Source organism: Aulostomus chinensis, chromosome 18, assembly GCF_037954235.1.
Source record: "Aulostomus chinensis isolate RoL2024-O1b breed Wild chromosome 18, RoL_Achi_v1.0, whole genome shotgun sequence".
Classification (NCBI taxonomy): domain Eukaryota; kingdom Metazoa; phylum Chordata; class Actinopteri; order Syngnathiformes; family Aulostomidae; genus Aulostomus; species Aulostomus chinensis.
The window spans coordinates 15,968,629-15,989,790 of NC_141337.1; the positions used below are offsets into that span (position 1 = coordinate 15,968,629).

At 42.6% G+C, this 21,162-nt stretch overlaps 1 protein-coding gene across 2 annotated transcripts; it reads right to left on the reverse strand.

Moving 5' to 3' along the window:
• smurf1 (SMAD specific E3 ubiquitin protein ligase 1) lies at window positions 1–19,236 on the reverse strand. Of its 2 annotated transcripts, none has more exons than XM_086184549.1 (18): window positions 18,965–19,236; window positions 8,982–9,020; window positions 7,931–8,039; window positions 7,465–7,598; window positions 7,299–7,364; window positions 7,117–7,192; window positions 6,546–6,757; window positions 6,358–6,442; window positions 5,792–5,938; window positions 4,442–4,670; window positions 4,014–4,117; window positions 2,745–2,859; window positions 2,420–2,598; window positions 1,674–1,811; window positions 1,378–1,498; window positions 787–988; window positions 546–621; window positions 1–463 (listed from the first exon to the last, which is right to left on the reverse strand). In XM_086184549.1, the coding sequence occupies exons 1-18, from the start codon at window positions 19,017–19,019 to the stop codon at window positions 364–366; spliced, it is 2,187 nt and encodes a 728-aa protein (XP_086040675.1). In that variant the 5' UTR covers window positions 19,020–19,236; the 3' UTR covers window positions 1–363. The 2 variants fall into 2 exon arrangements, with proteins under 2 accessions (XP_086040675.1, XP_086040674.1); XM_086184548.1 differs by having other exon boundaries at window positions 546–630.
• Between the last annotated feature and the right edge of the window lie 1,926 nt (window positions 19,237–21,162).

Here is a 21,162-nt window from a genome sequence, read left to right on the forward strand (position 1 = left end):
GGCGGTAGACATTCTGAGGAACTGACATCATAGCTTGTTAAAACTCAAGGATAAAAATGCTTCTTCAAAACATTTGAAAAAATCTTTAAAATACTTTTTTTTTCTCCTTCGTTTCTTGTGTTATTTCTCCCCTCCTGCTGTGCTTCCTCCTTCAACCCCCCCACCCCCCCACCCCACCCCGACAGTTCACAGGAGGCAACTTTGTGTTCTTGTCATGCTTGGCTGCTCAGTATACTCTACGTATACTTTGTTGTTGTGTGTGTGTGTGTGTGTGTGTGTGTGTGTGTATACATTTTAAAATGTCATATAGTTGAATGCAAGTGCAAGTGTGATGGTGTTCATGTCGACGTAGTTGTGGGTTCATCACTCCACAGCGAAGCCGCAGGTCTCCTCCACAGCCGTCAGCAGTTTCTCGTAGAGTTTCTCGTAAGACTCGTAGGGAGGGATGTCTATCCTGTTGAAACTACATGCAGAAATAAAGAAAGTCAGCCTTTTGCAGATATTGTTGGCATAAAAATTGCACGTGTTTTCGTGTGTGTTGTTACCATGTGTGAGCCTTGGGCAGGTTGTCTGTGTTGGCGTCTATTAAGTGAATGGTGAAGAGCCTTGGTCCTGCAGAACCTGTAGAGCCTTACACACATACGTTCTAGTTATCACTGCTCTACTCTGGTGCACAGAACACTGTTCATTCTTAAGAAACAACTAATAAATCCGTAGATTATGGAGATCTAAAACACAGATGTGTGTACAATGTGTGTGCAGTCTCTGAACCAGTGCATGACCCACCCTGCAGCGCTTTGAACCCCTGCAGCGGGACCCTGGTGGAACCCGTGACGAACTGCAGGAGGCGTCCTCTCCTCTCCTCGCTGAAGTCCTCCACTGCCTGCCAGAACCACCGCACCACGTTGCTTTCACTTGTACAGTGCTTCAGACGCGTGTTGGTCTTCCAGTCTGCCAGGTCGATCTTTCCCAGTCCACCGATGATCAACTGGGTTAGAGGGACGGAAGAAGAGGACAGGATATATGTGACCCCATCATGAGGACAGGAAACATTCTTCCTCTTTTATGCCCAGAAAAACAAAAGCAATACATTTCTTTTTGTTTGTTTGTTTTTGTTAATCGACCAAGGAGGTTGCGTGATCAGTGTTTACTTGAATTTTAGAAGGACACCGTAAAAAAACAGAAGCCGATTTTCATCAAACTTGGTGGAGAGGTTAAGCAAGAGCCAAGGAAGATCCTGTTGCATTTTGGGGCAAATCCATACAACACGGTGCAAAAAGGATTTTTTTTTTTAACATGAGGCTGAGATCATATTCTCTATCCACATGCCCTTCTTGGCTTCTTATTTATGTTACCGTCTACAGACAAGAAAGGTACCTCAAGTTCTTTATGGTCGAAGGGTTTGAGGAGATGTTGGGGGATGAGCTCACTAAATCCCTTCTGCAGCGCCAGAAACTGCGCTTCAATTCCTCTCATGAACCTCCAGTTTACATAAAGTCTGAGGGGAAAAAAACACACCAAAACATGCTTGATACATTAATATGAATGTGCCGCCTAAGCAACACGGTGAGGTTCAGTCAGGAACACTGCAGTATAATGAACACTATCATCATTGGATCATTAGAAAAATGCTGTGAGCCTGGAGCGCAGCGTGAGGAGGGTGATGTCATTACCTTACGTATTCTTTCTTGTTCTCCTCGGTAACAGGGATGTTACGGCCATTAGGTTTGAGTTCATGTTGCAGGAACTTGCCAAAAGCATTATGTTCTACACAGAACGTGTGGTCGAGGACTGAAGTGATGTCGTTCTCTCTGCACACACAAGATGATTGCAACGAGACACAGTTCAAACCCAAATCTTAGGTGTTTGATGTAACCTACATTTCTAGTGTTTGGTTTTATTCGCTGCCGTTCTAAAAAAAAAAAAAAGTATTCTTATGAAGAGGAAATCGGAAAAAAAAAAAATCAGCGCGGCAGAAATGCTGGCTGAATGAGCTTTCATCATCGTGTACAGAATGTGTCAGGAAACATACCAACTCCCTGCATTAATGAATCCCCTCTGTTATGAACACACACATTTATGAGTTAAGTGGTCCTACCATTCCTTGTAGCCGGAAGGGTGTGTGTGTGTGAGTGTTTTGGTTGATAGTTTCGTGGTTTAGTTGTTGTTATTGTGTTATCTGTTAGTCAGTCAGTTGTGTAATGTGTCTACGACTAATTTTTGGAGTCTTCTGAACAAATGCACTTGTGTAAATAGGTGTGTTTCTGTCTGTTGAAATGAGGGATTAAAAAAAACAAAAACAGCCAATATAATTCGCTGCACTAAATAAACCTTAAACCCAAATCAGCTCTTTAGCGTGTGGATGGTGTATCCTGGATAAAAAGCTGTCAAAGTGACTCGTGCAGGTGTGTTTGCTCACAATATCCAGACGAGGCTCTTGTGCAACTCCGGATCAGTGGTCTCCAGGTCATTGAGCTGAATAGGTTTGCCTAGCAGCTGTTTATAGAAGGGCAGCGTGAAGCTCCCGTTGATATAGTGACCATGAAAAACCGCCAACCCCATAACTCGACCCACAAAATGGAAATATGACAAGTGGTCCTGAAATGAAGACAGAGAGAGAGAGAGAGAGAGAGAGAGAGAGAGAGAGAAAGAGCGAGAGAGAAATAGAGAGGGTCCAAGGTTACGCCTGACTCAGTTCAACCGTGTGTGTGTGTGTGTGTGCGCGTGCACAGGCATGTACTCACGGGGTTGATGGAGGAGTCGGGGTTGATCTGTAGTGTGTAGATGTTGTCTGTGGAGTACTGGAACAGGCCGTAGTAGGGGTTCAACATTTCATGACAGAGCAGGTACAGCCACTCCCTACAGATTGTTAACAAACATCAGAGGAATTCAGCCCCAACTTAAAGAGCCACTAATCATTCGACGCGGCGCGTTTGCTAAAATATTCATACTGAAGTAGTGAGAGGCAGTTGCGTGAAGCGCTCGCTGTATTTGTGGGCGTGAGCTCGTCCGGTTACTACACATGAATGAATGTGAAGGCGTGAGGGTCACCTATGTGTTGGTTTTACCCACAAACTCACTGACATAACTCAAAGAGGTCAAGGTTCACCTTCGATGTGACATTATCATCAATATTTTTATGGCCATTGTTCAACATCACCTTAGTGATTTCATGAGGGAAGAACAGTGTTCCAAAAAAAAAAAAGACACACAATCTCCTCTAAAATGTGAACCGTTTGGAAAGTCCAGCTAGTCCACCACTGGTCCAGACTCCAGTCTTATACTGTATGTGGTGCAGCCCCTCAAAGGGGATTTGATAAAAGATTTGAGTGGATTTTTGGAGGAAATGGAACTTCTTATTCCCTCAAGACATCACTGCGATGGCACTGTGCTTTTGCAAAACATTACATCATAACAATGAAGCTGACCTTTGACCTTTTGAATATTTGACCTGAGGCCTTTCTGAGATTTGCCCTTCACGAGGATGGGACAGACAACACAAAAACATTGGGGGCCTCATTCATGAATTTAAAAAGAACACATTTTTTTTAAATGCAAATTTCTATTTACATACTAGAAGAATTTTAACCTTCACTTTGGTCTTAAAGCCTGATGCCGATTGTTACTCCCTGCTCTTGACATCTACTGTGTATCTTTTTTGAAACATTAAAGTCTTCGCAAGCCCGAGTGATTGAAGGTTTCAAAGGATACATTATAAAACTGCATTGGTGCAGACAAAAATTTCATGAATGAGGCTCAGTGCCTCTGGCCATGTGTGTGACTGGCACGTAGGCATACATGACATCCACAGAACAGAGGTATGACAAACTTGCTTTTTGTCTGCTGTAATTTGTTTCAGAAAAGATGAACTTGTGGTATGTGACATGTATGACGCTAAAACAAGTTTGGTGACAGAAATGGAGGCAACAAAAGCAGATGCACAAATATGCAGGTGATGGCTTAGAGGAAAAAAAATAGCTCGATCACACAGTGCTACTCAGATAAACAATCACCTGGCCACACCACCGTAGTCCAGGCCCTCTTCTCCCCGGAATTTCACCATCAGACGCTTCTTCAGGTCTTTGGGCCTCATCTTCATGATCTGCCGATATGACTCCTAGAAGCACAAGCACAATTTTTAACATTCAGGGGCATCAATTAGCTCATGTAAGTGCTGCTCAGCTCAACAGTTCCTATGAAAGCTGGTGCAGCACTTCAGGAGAGAGACGCTGAGGTTGTTGTGGCTGCTGCTGGATGAGTCACCGACCAGGAGGATGTGTGTGTATGAACGTAAACATTCGCAGGAACGACCCACTCCCCCCACACCGCTGTGACAGCGAGCGCATTTGTACAACCTCTCTGGCGCCGCTCATGTGACTGATGATGCAATGTCTTCACAACCTTTTATTTTTGGGCCTTCCTGCATCACACGTGCACCCACCTCAAAGATCTCCTCCCGGGACACCTCGATGCGACAGTGTCCTGCTTGAGGCTGCTGCAGGGACAGCTCATGGCGGAGCAGCTTCAGTTTGTGGACCAAGTCCCTCTCATAGCGCGCTGCTACATCTCCTTCTCCTCCTCCGCTGCCACTCACACCTCCAACTCCCCCCTCTTCTCCCCCCACATCCATCTGGGGGGCCTGGGATGACTCCTTTGCTTGGGATTGCTGGCTAGAGGCAGGAAAACATAATGAGAGGTAGTTGGTAAATGGATGACAGACACAGAGAAAGGAGGAGGTATATGTACGTATGTGTGCGATGCACTGGATTACATACTGCAGTCCCCCAGACAGGCTAAATCAACGATAAACCCACACTTCCATAAAACCACATGATCCAGCCTTATTAACAGAGCTGATGACCGTTAGTAGGTCAGGTTCAGATCCAGTCGGAGTTCTGCATTACAGTGGTGACAGATTAGATTAACAACAGATTAGTCCTGAAAACAGCATTTTCATATGTGTCTGATGCCTGCCACCCAGGTGCATAAGAACGAGAACAAAACAGACAAACACAACTAAACAGTTCCAGCTTTGCAGCAGACTGCAGTCTGTTAAAAAAAGACAGCACAGAGGCTCCTTCAGTGCGCTCAAAGACCTTCATTCTCTCACAGTTACTCCACAAATATGTTTAGGGAGCATTTCTATTCTTTGATAATCCAGCTCTTGCACGTATGCAGCCATGATCACCTGTGTCTGCCACACATCACAATCCCGCAGATGTCACAAGTCAACAGGGATGAGACACTAGGCATGTTGCAAGCTGGCATGTCAATTCTGCGCATTGCTGCAGCTGTAAAATTGCCAGAAGCAGTTTCCAGAGGGCAACTCAGAAAATCAGCCGCACGCCTACAACGGACGTGTCCGAGGATTGGCTCAGGGTTGGAACATTGGTCTGCTGCATCTGCTTGACAGCCTGAGAGCAGTTGATGATGAATGTGGCTTGGACAAGTGGAGAATTTCAGCCTGAGAGAAGCTGTTGGTCGTCCCCACATAGGCCTTGACCTGACAGCTGTTTGTCACTGGAACAGACTTCAGTGGGCTAATGCAGATATTTGAAGGTCACTTGTATGTTGGAGACGTGTTGTCTTCATGGATTACGTGATCCTGTTTTGACCTCTGTCGTGTAGTTGACAGTTACCTTGGATGGTGCTGTGACGGTGAGCACTTTAATGATGTGGATCTTGTCTGAAAGGCCCGTGAAACTGTTGGACTTGGGGTCAAGTAGTAAATTTGAAGTTTTGCATTTCTATTTGTTGTTCAATGTATTTGGAGCTTGTGCGTAAGCGGTACCTGATAATGGTGTGTAGGCGTGGGTCTGTAAACTGTGTGGTTCGGTTGTTGTGGTCAACAAAGTAGATCCGGCCAGACACAGTGCTTCGGACCTCCCAGCCCACGGGCAACGGACCAAGCTCTTCACAGCTCACACTGGCCAGGTCCCTGCACCAACAACAAGAAACCAGACTGAGATTCCAGCTGGTAGAAACCCTCTACCACCACCTCAATCTGCCAACTAGAATTCTGACATACTGTACGTTCTTCTTAACCCCCCATACTGACATGAACTCTGATTCTGGAGGCACAGGAAAGTAATTTGAGTTTGTTTTTGTTTTTTTCAAAAGAATGATCAAGGAAGAAGAAGTTTGCGTTGTTTTAAAAAGAAGCTAAATTTGTGGCACCAACCACAACACTGATTGCGTGTAGTATTTTCTTTCTGTGCTTTCATGTTCTAATATCTTTCTCTACATCCTTTTCCTTGTTGTTGCAAAGAGTTTCTTTCTTCGTGGGATTCATTTAAAGATCATCTAACTGAGGGTTGAGCTTTGTCAAGACATTAGGGAAGTGGGGTGTAATCATACCGCGGTATACGAGGGTCGTGCCAGGTGCTGACGCCCGTCTGCGTGTGAAGGAAGTACACCTGGCCCTGGACTGTTGTTCGCTGCTCTGTTTCAAAAAGAAAACAGTAACATGTAAAAACAACAGTGACAAAACATTTTAATAGAGAACGATGTGACACGTTTCACACTGTGACCCGAAAGTTACTGACCGTATCCCTCTGGTAGGTCAGGCGGTTGGTGCCCGTGAGGTCTGTTCTGAGGGGTGTGGCCATGACCTCTGGAATCTTGCCCTCTGATTCGCTGGGTCTGAAGACGGCTCTCTTGACTGGGTGAGTCAAGACGGCAGTTCCCACCACCCGCCGCACCAGTGGGGTCGGAGTAGGGCAGAGGCTCTTCACTGAAACATCCCTCAAACACAGGCCTACACACACGCACGCACGCACACACACACACACACACACACACACACACACACACACGCACACACACACACACACACACACACACAGAAGTCTCTGTACTTTACTGAAATCACATGATGGGACAAATGTTTCTTTTTTTGATGTCAAAGGATAAAAACAAGAAGCATAAAAATAAACTGTGTTGCAGAAATCTACTGGAACAAGCTCCAACAGAGGTTGTCACTTCTCCTAGCCAAGCAGATAAAAAGGGTTAGAGAGTTAGCTGAACCAAATGTTAACATGTAAATGTTAACAATTTTTTGTTTTTTTACTCGCGATGTCTATTTGACCCTAAAAGTATTAGTATCTGTTAACTCACCCATCATTTTCCAGCAGCCCTCTGCAGTCCACCACAGGGCCTCCGCTACCGATGCGGTCGCGTGTCTGTAAGCTCACTGGAAACGAGAATAGTGATGTAAAGGTCAGAGAGTCGGCAGTGAGTGAGAAAGAAAAGTGTCATGTTGAGGCAAGCGTAAATTGTGCGTTTGTGTCCAGCCTTACCTACAATCTGTCCACGCACTGCGTCACTGTCTGATGGGTTCAGTTTACATAAATCTAGACGCTGGTCTGAAGGAAAAGGAAAGAAGACATGCTAAGTATATTTTTCTTGTGTTTTATTTTCAACCTGACATATTTATGCCAAGGGTTCGTATTCAGAAAATCTCACATCCTGTGTCTTTTAGTCTGCTAATGGCATTGGAAAGAAGTCGTATGCAGCCCAAGAAGCCAGCCCCCTGTCGTTTATGGATCTTCTTGTGGTTCCATATACTGATGGTGATGGAGTCTGTCTTTCCAATGTAGCTGAAAAAACAGACAACTTATCACATTCCACTCTCTTCACAGGTCTTTCAACATGTCCTGGCGGTCTGGAAGCATTCAAGGTGTGACTGTCCAGGAAAAAGTTCAACACCACCACTACATACATATGAGAACTTGTATCATCACATTGGCCTGAAGTGTCTCTCTCAATAAAACTCTCACTACTCTTCCGTGCTAAAACACCCGTTTCTGGAAAATTACCATGTAAAAACGAAGGAACAATCCGTTTAAAACGGGAAACGATATCTTTGACATCGCAACAGTAGAACGCTACGTCAATCACATCAGTTGTAGGTGTGGTGCAGGAGACTCACAGGTCATAGTGCTGATTCCATTTGGGGTCCAGTGTGCTCTTGACTGTGTCTGTAGAGTGGCACTGACCTGATCCGTCCACCACAACTTTGGCAAATGGATCTGGTAGGCCTGCATGACCACAGCAAAAAGGGTTTTGCATTCAATAAATAAAATGAACAACTATTTAGTCAAGGCCAGACCACAAGTGATTGCCAAAGTAAAAATGCCACATCAGGCAAAAAAAAGCTTTCCATTCACTTGCTCAATCAGGCAAGTTTTTGGGCTATTTCACTTCCTCACCGTGGTTTCAGACAAATAAAAAAAGAAAAAAATTAAATAAAGCATGCCATAAGTTGTTTATTTCCTTCAGTCGCCGCTTTGTCTTCTCCATGCTGGCTGGAACAAATGGCTAGATTTAAAAAGGAATTGTAATAACTAAGTGTTTATTCTGTTGTCCAATCGATCATTTTATTAGAGGTTGATGGGAGTTATACTATGAAGTACCAGACTGGGGGAAATATTGGTGTTGAAATGACATTGACTTAGTAAAACCTGACACACTTTCATGTTTCAGTCTTGCGCTTCAGACACATTTCTTTTGTCATGTATGTCATATCGCCAAAACCTTTATGACTGATCCCATCAATTGTGCGCATGTTAAATTACAGACGTATTGGTTAGTGACTAACAGCACCTGAAAATATCACTGCATGCTGGCAGGAGATGAATTAAAGCAGTACATAGAGTAATTCCAAGCATGGTGACAGTTGAAACCACAGTCCTGCAGTCTTTGGCTGACAAACTAAAATGTGGCCTGCCCTCAGGAACTTTACCGCCACTACAAATGTCTGATTGTAGGCTGAACTCAGAGTGACTTAACTTTTTATCACTACAACACAGCTGTCTTTACTTTGAAGGCAAGGTGGAATACAATCCTGGTATTCTACAGATGGCACTGACAAAGTGTTTACAGGATGGCTTTTGACCACACACACACACGCGCGCGCACGCACGCACGCATATACCAAGTTCCATACATATGAATGTCAGCCCAATAAAAGGAATACTTACGAAAGAAGTCTTTCTTTGCGAGGTTCTTGGCACATAGTACTGTAAAGAAGAGGACAACATTATGGACAGAATGCCACGCACACACAAATATGCTAATGATCTTAAAGTGTGTAGGTAGTGACAACTGATTGCTAGTGTTCAGAGGAGTGCCTGAGAAGACAGAATGCTAGTTTGGGTAATACATGAATGCCAGAGGATGGTAATAAGCAGAAAAATTATGTGACAGGCAGACAGTGAGAGCAGTAAAGTATAGGCTAGTGTCAGCAGATCGCTGCATACACATACACCAGTTGCCCACAGCTAGAGTGAGAGAATGCCTTCGCTGCCACATCATCATCTTGGACTCTGAGACCAAAGCTCAAACTGACCAAGCCAGGGGGAACCTTTAAGTGTGCGAGGAAAATATTGAGCCTATTGTGTGTTATTTCTGTACCAGGAAGCGCGTGTGGTGTGAAGCAGGCCCAGACCAGCAATCTGGCTGATGCCAGTGTCACAAGGCTACGTTTAACAGCAACAAAGAACTTGCATTGACAGGAAAGGAAAGTTCACCGATTGCTCGATCACAGCATCAGTATGGGGCATCTCCGCCATTTTGGACTAAAAAATTTACAAGATTATTGGCAAGTATGTGGCAACTTCACAAAAATTGACACATCCTTCTTAGTCATCTTCGAGTCCAAAATAGCGGCAGAGCTGTAGTCAGAAAAACAGTGACCTTTCCCCTCCTGGGTCTCTTTTCTCTTTGCCGCCAGTGAGAGTCAAAAAGATGCTGGGAAGCTCGTCTAATTGGGGTTTAAACCAACCCCAAATTATCAATAGGCTATGAGACAGGTACATTAGTTACAAAAATCAGTACCTTATCCCGCCCCTCGAAGTGGCTCTACCACCATTTCGATACCCAATGTTTTCATGTGAGTGGAAAATAGCTGCTACTGCTGGCTAATCTGAAATCAGTGCGTCAGGATGTGCTGGGTTTAATAAGTAGGATGCAGTATCAGTACCACAGTGGAGAGACAAGATGGAATTGGCACTTAGTGTATGGTTACAGCTCAATATGAGCATATATGCTAATGATTCACTTTAATGAACTGCTGCTTTCTGTTACTTATGCATCCCTACACTGCTGTCTCTTTGTGACATGACTCCTGCTGCCACTCCCTCTGTAACACAAAACAAGACCCCCCCCCCCACACACACACACACACTTCCCATCTCTCCTCTGCATTTTGTCAAATGTTGACGGATAGCAAAGAAGATGAAGTACAAATTAGCTTTGATTTACAAGAACGATGGAAGACATTGCTGAAAAATGTTCATCCAAAACACAAAGAAGCAGCTTCAAGCATGAGAGAAAGTGTCTCTCTCGTGTAATGATTTCTCTCTGGAGTTCCTCTTCAAACTAATAATTCGGGCTGCAGCTGCTCGATGCTTTTAGTTATCGAGTAATCTATTGACTATTCTGGCGATTCATCGAGTCATCGGATAAGAAGTATTGTGCATTCTACAATTTTTTCGATAACGTTACTTTGCTTTATTTAAAAGCAATAGCACTATACAAAAGAGAACATAAGACAAGTCTCTTAAATCGACAAGTATGAAACGCTAATGTAAAAGTACTAAGTAAAGTAACTTCCAACACCCCAACTTTTTCTCCTCTTATGAGTTTGCGCCTGTATTTAGTAATCAAAAACACCAGTGAGAGAGCCAGTACAACAAAAGAAATGCAAATGCTGAGAAGGTCTGACAGTTTCTGACAGAGACTCAGACACAGTTGTTTAATCTTTAAGCACATCTGGTCGCTGTCGATGTCATTCCACTGTTTTCATGGACTCCGTCATTAACAAGTCTCCTCCACATGCAGCTTTCTGCTGTGAAAATGGTATCACGGGGGAATTTATACATGGAAAACAAAAATAAATGCATTGGGTTTTGGGGGACTTCATAAAACATCCCGCTAATGAAGTAAGTCAACGGATCAAAAAGACAGGATGAGAGAAACGCACTGTACTCCTGTGTGCGTGTGTGTGTACTGCCTGCGCTTGTATGGAGGAACTGCATTGACGCAGAGAGGAGAGACGCCGCAGCCGTGTGATAATAAATGATATCAAAACTTAAACTTAAGCGTATCAATGCTCTGGTCTTGAATAATCCAGCCATTTAATTCAGAGTTTCAGTTTGAAGGAAGCAAAAGTCTAAAACAAACAAGACTACCATGATGAGAGTCGTGTGTCGGGCATTTGTTTTTATATTCTCTGCTGATGTCATACAAACAACATCTGACTGGAAAGCAGTGACCGACTTGAACAGTTGGAATATAAACCCTGCATCGCCCACTTCTGAGTATTTCCTCTTGAGCCAATGTGTGGGAACCATGTTTGCAATTGCTATTATGTAGGAATAAGTCAAATTTCTCTGCTTTCTCCACAGCAAGCAGCGCTCTGATTCCGACTGCTGCGCTGCGTGTTTGAGGCTGCTCTCCTTTGGTCCAGTCACATTCAGCGCCCCGAGTTTTCCACCCACATGCTGCGAATCAAAGGCAGAGCAGGGCAGGTCTTCACAGAGTCCAAAAATAAATATGTGTTCTGTCATTAAACGACAAATTGGTAATTCAAAGAGGAATTGACAGAAAAGTGTACGTTCATTCTCCCACAGACTTCAAAGCGGATGCTGATGCCTTGATTCAGCTGCCACTCTCAGGGATCAAGCGCAGACACAACAGCTAGAAGGGCACTGAGGGAGAGCAGACCTCCATCAAAGCCAGTGGTCCACTCTTCTATTCCATATAAATCAGCGACTGAGACCACCAGACACGTCTGGAAATACTCCCACCATATTTCAGTGAGGTCTACATCGAGCTTTTCTAAGAAACACGGCGACGCCAAAAAAACAAGCCGTATTATGCATGTACAGAAATGCAAATTTATCATGCAGTAAATATGCCTAGATTTATTTTTTCCCCTTCAGATCCATGTAAACTTTCCAGAAAAAAAAACATTTCTCACAATTGTGCCATCTTGTGCAAGTTTTTGTGTAATCCCGCTTACAGCAACACATAGCAATGAAAACAGAACTTTCTTGGAGGAGGTCATTAAACTGCTGTATACAGAGGCTTTTAGTTAGAGTAAACTACTGCTGAGTCTTGTAGCAACTGTTTAATTTTCACTGACCTAAGAGAATGGACTTTGTCTTAGAGAATATGTACTTTGAGGAGGGAACCTTGAAGATTTCTATTGGTGTACTCTTAATTAAGGGACTGAGTTTTCAACCCTAATTTAGTCTAAAAATTGACTTTCAGAGGATGAACACGCCTACTGATCAGTAATCATGTCATTTTCCCTGATTTCTCACCAGCATGAGGTGGATGGGTTTGTGGTTTAAAGTGATTTCTCCGTGATTCAATGCAAAGGTAGAGTCACAAGTCAGGTTTCCATCAACACATGTAAGAGAAAGTTGATGAAAATGCCAAATTGGGGGGAAGAAAAAAACTCCTGATTCCGCTAAAAGATTCTCAAGCGGGCTTGAAGATTTCAGAAGCACAAAATGGGAGATGGACCTCCACATTTGAAATCAGCTGTGAGTGATACAGAGAAACTTTTACTCCACCACTGACTTCATACATATTCCAAAACTTTACCTTCGCCTCTCAACAGCAGCAGCATGTCCAGTACCAGCTGGTACTGAAGAACAATTACAACTTGTCCAATTTTGGAGAATTACTCTTTCCCTTGACGAACAGCTCCTATTCTCCTCCTCTGTTACATCCATGCCACCTCCTGGTAGCACTACATAGCCAGTTTGAAACACTCAAACCAGTTGATGGAAACACATAATTCACATTTCCATTCTAGAGATTTATCCACAGTTTGTTTAACTTTGCTGGAAAATAAAACGGAAACACAACGACACTCCTCTCCTGTCAGGATAAAGGGTGGACACTATGGTAATGAGCCATGCAAGGAGACCTCCAAAAAACTTTGGGTAAGAACCAATTTTACATGGTAAAAATCTGTATTGGTCACTCGCCCAAAAAAAAGAACTGCTGATACTGACAAAGTACATAGTTGATTCTTTAAGACAGTTACCGGTGGACTGATAATTGGAAAGCTGAAGCTCTAAAATCCCTCTGACTGAACACCGCTGGGAATATTGATGGAGGTGTTGGTGGCTCAGAGGAACAAAGCCATCTCATATTCTATTAGGTGGTTGTAACTGATTTGTTAGCCCATCCAAAATGTTACCATAACTCTTTGTGGTCCAAATAAAGTCCTGGCATGGCAGCTCAGACAGCCATGGAGGAAATAAGTGATTCATCTTTTGGTTAAGGATGTGGCAACTGTGGTGCTGTAGATGTGTCTGCTGCAGGCTCGTCTATTTCCTGTGATTAACCAAAGGAGAATGGCTGCAGGATATCCTTCCCTCTTCCTCATCAACCCCTTCCACTGCTCCTTCTCTTGACTCACACATTCCACAATGAGACATCATCTTTTCAACAGACACAGCAAGAGACGCACAGCGACGAGAGAGCAGGAGAATCAAATTTCTTATGTGCTCCTGCCTCCCCTTTCACACTAGCAGCAGAGGAAGACTTTCTCTGTCACTGCGGCGCTAGCCTCTCCTTTCACTCTCCAATCACTTGCCAGGGACAAGGGACACCCCTGATTTCACCCCATCTCTCTTTTCAGTCTTCGGACCATCTCTTCCGTGGCACTGAATATGTGACAGGCCCTTTCTCTGTGTCTCAGGAAATTCCTCTTTCTGCCAAGGTCATGGCTGGTAAAGACGCACACAGCAACAACTCAGCTGGCTCTCAATTTCCCCGCTGTCGCCTTCTTTTTTGGCATTTATGTCTGCTCTTTTTTAGAAAACCTGAATGCTGCAGAGAGCCAGCGGGGGAAGAATTCTATTCACCCGATCTTGAGGGAACAAGCAGGAACAGTATAGGAGCGAGGATGAAAAGGCGCACCAAGCTAGCATATCCTCTAGGATTTAAAAGTCACAACATGTTTTCTTCTGAAAATACCTAACAGAGTTTGCATTTTTGCAGTAAATGCAAATTCTTCTGGTGAATGCATTCAGTAAATCTGCACAGTTATTTACTGCAGCAGCCTAGAGGCTCATTATAAAATCCTAAATCACAAATAAAGGTAAAAAAAACAAGACAAAAAAACTTTAACATCCTGGTGGGTCAGACCTGCCTGTGAAATTTCAGTGTGCACTCACAGATTTACAAGTGAAGTTGAGTGACCTTTGTGAGACTATCACTCTGTCATTTCCTGTGTGACCTCCCCTCCCCTCCCCTCCCTCACCTTGAAAATCAAAGACGGGGCTGGCGGGCACATGCTCAAATATCTCACCTACTTCTAACCTAGCCTCCGCTAGCATCCAAACAAACACTGAGGGTGACAAATGGGCTTCTCTGCTCCTTAGCACCCAAAGTGAAAAAGTTGATCCGAGTTTCATATTCGCCGAGAACATTTCATATCGCACACAAATACCTCAGTGGATCACCCCATCGATTGGTGTGTTCATTCAACCATCGTCACATTCTCAGTCTTCCACATTTCTACATTTACTGTGCGTGCTTCAGCGTCTTTGTGTGTTTCTTCACATGTTGCAGGCTCAGTCAGTCAGTGAGAGGATTAGAGGTGCTTATGCAGCTTTCAAAGAGACCATGACTGCCCCTTTCCGTTTTCTCAAGCACACTTGAGCTACTTTTTGTCCTTTTTTAAAATCTTATTCTTTCCTTATTTTTCTTTTACATATTCCTCATTGTACTCCTCTGTCCTCCTTCAAACTCTGGCTTCCCCTCTCTCGAGTGTGCGGGGTCACCTGCTGCCCTGGCGGTGCCTCAGATTCGTGCTTTAGCAAATCGGTGTTCAATCCGATTTCCTGGCACCAAAACCTGACCAGCACGTGTTGCTTCAACAAAAAACTAAACACTCATTGGACGGTGGTTTTCCAATTAGTGAAACACGAGTTTGAATATTATCTTATCCATATAAGGTACACCAGATTTTACACTGTGCAAGCAATATTGATCGTAAGATCACCTCATTCTTAGCAGGGAAAATACAGAGAGAGGAAATAGTTGGTAAACTCATCAATTAGACAAAAAAGTGAATTCACTTTTTACATATTTATTTATCTACGAGGGACAGTACACATTATCAACTTAATCACTTAACTAATTACATTTTTTTTCACTTAAACGATAAAAAGTTGAATATTTTTAAAGCTACAACAACTAACCCATTAATCAAAAGAAAAAAAATTATATAGTTTGATAACACATTTATATTTTCAGTCTCTTTTTTTCCACTCAGCAAAAATCACATTTGCTGGTTCCAGACTCTTAAACATAAAGATGTACTGCTTTTTTCTTTTTTTTTTGTGGTCATTTATGAGGGATGATGAAGAATCTTTTGACTGTTGTTTTGACAAAAGAAGCAACTTAAAAACAGTACTTTTTTTTGGGCAGACATTTTCCAGACAACAAACGATTCATAAATATGAAAATAATAGCTGGATGAATCAGTGATGAAAGTAATCTTTGTTGCCCTGATATCTTTTCAAGGTGGAAATAATCAGTCTCATCAAACAGGAGGATTTCGTACTTTTCCACAATTTACATCATTATGCTGTGTTGGATGGTTGGTGAGGAAAAACAAGAGACCACCCAGGGCACTGGAAAAGTTTGATGGTCATTTCTTTCAGTTCTTTTTTTTTTTTTTTTTAATTCTAATACCAAATTATCATTCTTTTTTATGTTAAATTTTCATTTTATAAAGAAAATAAATTCCGGATTAATGAAAAAACAAACAAACAACAGACTTATTAACAATAACATTTCAAAAAAAGAATTGATTTAAACTATTCATTTCACCCCATCTTTTTTGGCACGGGGGCTAATTTATTCATATTTAAGTTTAGCATATTGAAATTGATATTCACAACAATCTGTGAGCCTGTGCCCAGCAGCCAGGTACGACAACGCTCTCCCCCGCTGCTGATAAAAATCCCAAACACTGGACAGCGTTTGATACTTTAGTAAGGAGTTAAAAAGGATTTAGGTTGGTTTTGTTTACTGCAAAGGCCTCGAAAGCAAAATACTTTCCATTTTCATTTCACAAGACCACACTACAATGGGTTACCCTGGCAGTTTTCTTATACCACTTTCCCAGTGCACATACCAGTATAACGTAAATGTAATAACATCCAGATGAAGCCGCTAATTAAACGCCGATTGATCCTGTTCCCATGGCGAGTTGCTCCTGTTTTGTATTTTTCTCGTGTGTCTAATTCAACATGTCAAACGCAGGGAACGCAGTAGAGATATGTGAGAGGTGTTGCCAAAAAAAACTCCCGGAAGTTATGTGCTTCAATACTCTTTGGTGCAGGAAAAGCATCATGGATGACAGTGAAAGTTGTGCTTTGGTTTCGAGTTCACACCTTTTCTCAGTCTGTTTTTCTAACTCAGCACTGATTAAAGGATGTTAAAGCACTGCTGCCTGAATGCAGACGGGTTGTATTTGTGGCCAAGGTGACCAAAAGTTTCCTGAGTTACAGTCGGCGGTAACAAGCTTTAATTGCCTCCATTAAGGCTGCACGATTTGGAAAAAAATATCTAATTGTGATTATTTTGACTGATACTGCGATTGTGATGTGATTCGCGAAATTAAGAGGGAATGTCATTCATTAAAACATTCAAATGATAATGGTGTGATTTTAGTGGGAGTTGGTATCGAATAAAGATTTTTCTTAAGCCTGTAGTTTATAATTTGTAGGCTGGGAATTGATTAATTTAATTCAAAATGGTATTTTGAGGCAATTCGCCTTTTAACAAACATTGCACCTTCCAGCAGTTTGAAAATAGCAGCAGGCATTTTGCAAAAAAGCCTCCATGTATAAATAGTTGCTGCCAAATTACTGTACTCACATCTAAGCTGATCGGAGGTGATAAAGACCTGTGTCAAGTCTACTGAAAAGCCATTCCAAATGGAGACAGATACCAGATGTTAGCAGGTGTAAGAGGGGTTTTTTTGGCCAGTGGGACAGAGGCTTTGCACCTGTAGCATTTCTTCTTCAGCCAACTTAAGTTCAACCAAAAAACCTCCACAGACATCAATCCCACCCTGGCTAGTTAAAACCTGTCCACGTGAAGAGGAATCAGCTTCTAAGATCTGAGCCACAGACAAACATGGCCACAGGCACACGGGTCTTTCTGGTGTAGGCCAACAAACCAAACTCTTTGACAGGCTCTACAAAGTATTGTACCAGCTAACCAGACTCCCATTGGCTCATCACACATTCCTCACCCAATTAGAATTCCCCTCATACCTGTGGGGGCGGGGCACAGTCAGGGGTAATAACCTCTGGTTGAATCCAGACTGAACTGACAAGTGACTGGTTAACACACAAGTACACACAAGCCCACACACAAATAAACACTTTATCTGCCTTGTCCCTTCTGCTGCTAAAAGTTTGTCAAGTGTTAGTTTATTGAATTGTATATGGTGGATTTAAAACACAACATAATACTAGACCCATTATAAATGAACACAGCTGTGTCACCATGCTATTAATCATTTATGTAATCCTCCTACTTTACAGGAACAAGTTAAAAAAAAACTTTAAAAATCTACATTTCATGTACCTAATCCTTTCTGTCAGAAGTCTGTGATTAGTTTTGTTTCTTTCATGAACTTATAGCCCTTACTGTAGGTCACAGGGCAACAGAATCAGGAACCACAGCTTTTGAGGCATCTATTACACTATAGGGCTACAACTGATGGACATTTAATTTAAACTGCAATATACACTTATAATAATAAAGGCTAACCAATCAACAAACAAAATGAGTTGTACTGTGTAAGATCTATAAGTGTACCATCTGAGTTAATCTGTCAGAATAATAGTTCTATCATGTTCAAGAGACAGAAAGAGTAACAAGTACAAATAGAAGCATAATATTAACATACTGATGAAGAAAAAGGTTTTTTTTTAATCAGTATCAAGCACTCAAAGCCCCCTCCAGCCCTGGGGTGCCCACATCTAGGAGATTTCTAACCAGCCACTAAGCTTATTCTGCTGTGTGCTTGCAAGCTTTGAATCAGAAGATGTCTGTGGTCATTTCCATTTGAATAGAACCCCCTGGATGTCCTGCAGGGTTACACTGGCTACAGTGTTAAACCATTGTTCCAGCTGTGTGCGTGTGTGTGTGTGTGTATGTGCGTGCGTGTGCGTGCACCAGAGAGACTCCTGTAGCCCTGCATATGTATAGGCTGACCTAAAACCAAACAGAAATACCTGAGCAGAGAGCCCTAAGAGCAAACGTGTCAAGCCTCTGTAGGAAGTGATAAGTTCATGGAGTCAGGCATTTGTCTAGCACAAGCTGACACAGCAACGAAATGCTAATCAATAGTCATTGGTAAAGCCGGCTAGCAAGTCAAACGCACCAACAGATCAATTTTCAGAAAGGCTGCTCCTCGATATTTGCTTTCATCCTTTGTACAGAGCTCGTCGCATTCAGGTCAAGCGACGGGTTACGCTGGGGGCCAGCCAAAAAATGGGTGTAGCTAGCAGGCGTTAGCGGTCAACATTAACTACAATGTTACAAATAGCTAACGCCAGCTGGCTAGATGGTGTTACGAATTCCTAAAGTTTCCATGCGTAGCTTTGAAGCGTCGGTGTTTCCAATTAGCCCAATACATGACCAGTCGGCTGTCTAAGCTGTGAAATCCACAGGACACTGCACTGCTTTTTGGCTGTCCTTTCGCTAATTTGGCTAGCATCTCTGCTAATAAGCTAGCACTTGTGTTGCTGTCTGCCACACAAAAACCGGATGTTTAGGCAAACAGCAGTGTCGAGACGGCACTTCGCAATGTCTCGTTAAGGTTACTGATCAGAACTATTAACAACAGAGAATTCTACATTCCAGACAACACATGCACTAAACGCGGCTTCTTTCAGTCTCGTTTTTTTACCTGTCAGTCGGATTTTGATGCTGGACCCGTTCCTCCGAGTCCCAGGATTCGACATCACTCCGGGAAATACGATCACACAAACTTCCCCTTGGAGTCTCCAAAAAACGCCGTTTCACAACTCAGCGGAAATGAGAATACATTCAGTTTACGAACATGCGCTTTGTTTTTGGTTTCTTCATGTGTAAACATGAATTATTTCATCGCAAAGTCCTGCTGTGCTCCTTCGAAATCCAACAACACGGGAGAACATTTTCGGGCAGGCTCACGCACGTACTGACGTCATACTCTTAACGGGTATAGCCTTACGTGCTCGCGGCCGGGAAACGTGGGTGTTCCCGTTTCTGTTTCAACATTGGTATCACTTTTATTTCACCGTGCAGTACTATGGTTACAAAGTAAAATATCATTAGAAGTCCTACATGATATTTATCACTTTTTTTAAGTTAGATTGTACAGAGTAGCCATAGAGACGCTACTTTGTATGAACTTTGAGAGAACATTCTTTGAGCCCCCAAATTATACTGTTCCTCTCAATTTAGTTCGTTTGGGACTGCAAGATAAAACTTGTTTCCTCACTTTAGAAACTATGAAGCCGTGGAATACGATAGTTTAGTTATATCATATTTTTGAACAAGTTATGGCATCAAAATAATACACTGAAGGAACAAACTAGATGTTGAGGCAATTAATTCGTTAAATCAATGGAACACATATATTGTCTCAAACTAACAAAAACATTTTAAAATCATCTCTCCGGCCACTCCAGGCTCCCTTAGATCGATAGTCTGGCAGTGTTGTAATTGGAAGTGAAGTAATCTGAAATTCCTACACTGATGTGGGCACCTTCCTGTGGCACAATCCAACATTACAGACGAGTGACTCAGTTATAAATGCCAGAGTTGTGATCTGTTAAATTCAGATATTTCAGATCAAATGATAACATCAAATATACACACAGAGGGAAGATTAATGTGACTGCAGAGGCTAAAATGGAGATGCTTGCCTGTATCTACAGCAGTGATGTGAATAAAATCTTTTTTTTTCTTTCGGCGATCTCTTAAATCCCTTTTTTCTCAATCTCATTATTAATGAGGAGAAGAAGTCCAAATGCGAAGCTGCTGTTTAATCTCAGGGGAAACAGATTCCAAACACAGTAGCAGCCCAGTGTTCTTGATACATCATAGCTAGCAGTTTGCACCAAAGTGTAGAACAGACTGACCAATAGATCAGCCTTGCCATTGACACCGTATTGATGTGCTGTTCACATGAACAGAGAGATGGTGTCATAAAGGCTGGCAACAGGCAGACACATCCATGACGGTGCAGCTTCCACAAACACTAAAAGTATGTAAGAATATTTAGACTTTATTCAGTGAACAGTAGTGATGACCTCTGCTGCAGCTTGTTTCTCATGACGTTTGTCCGTCTGTCAGGAGCATTGTGCAAATCTATGCCACCAATTTTCACTAAACTTGGTGAAGAGGTGCAGAACGCCACGTGGAATGACTCAGTAAAATTTGGAACTGATCAGTCAAAGCTTCACCCGCTTGCAACAGGAAATGTTTCTTTACACTGATGTACGTCCCTTTTGCAGGGGTTCCCAAAGTGGGGACTGGGATCCCTTGGAGGGTTGCAAGATGATTTCCACAAATCAACAAAGATCAAAGAATTTTTTTTAAACACCTTGATTATTTCTAAAGATAAGATAGGTACTATAATGATGAACAATACAAGAGGTAGCTCCATTTGAAATTTAATAAATTGTTCTAAATGTAATTTAAATAATTGATTATTATCTGTGTTTTTGCTAAATTTGTGCCCTTTAACCCCTCAGGAGACAATGGGGGGCCATGCGTCTCTGGCACCTTTATTTGGGGGAGCTGAAATATGTGGTATTTACATCTCAAATTTGATTGGAAACACCTTGTTAATGTGTTTACAGAGAGCCGTTACCATGGTGAGACAGACACTTTGGACACTTGAATCATCCGAGAGCACAAAACGAGTAACTTGACTCCACATGGTCAGACCTTCCCTTGACCCTGCATGTGATGAAAGTCCCAGCCTGAAGACATGCACATGCTGAATTTAAGTCATAGTGCCACCCAGTGATTGCAGGAAGTGGTATTTGCACCAGTCTCTCCTGGCTCAGGTTGCGGGGGGCAGCAGCCTAAACAGAGAGACCCAGACCTCCCTGT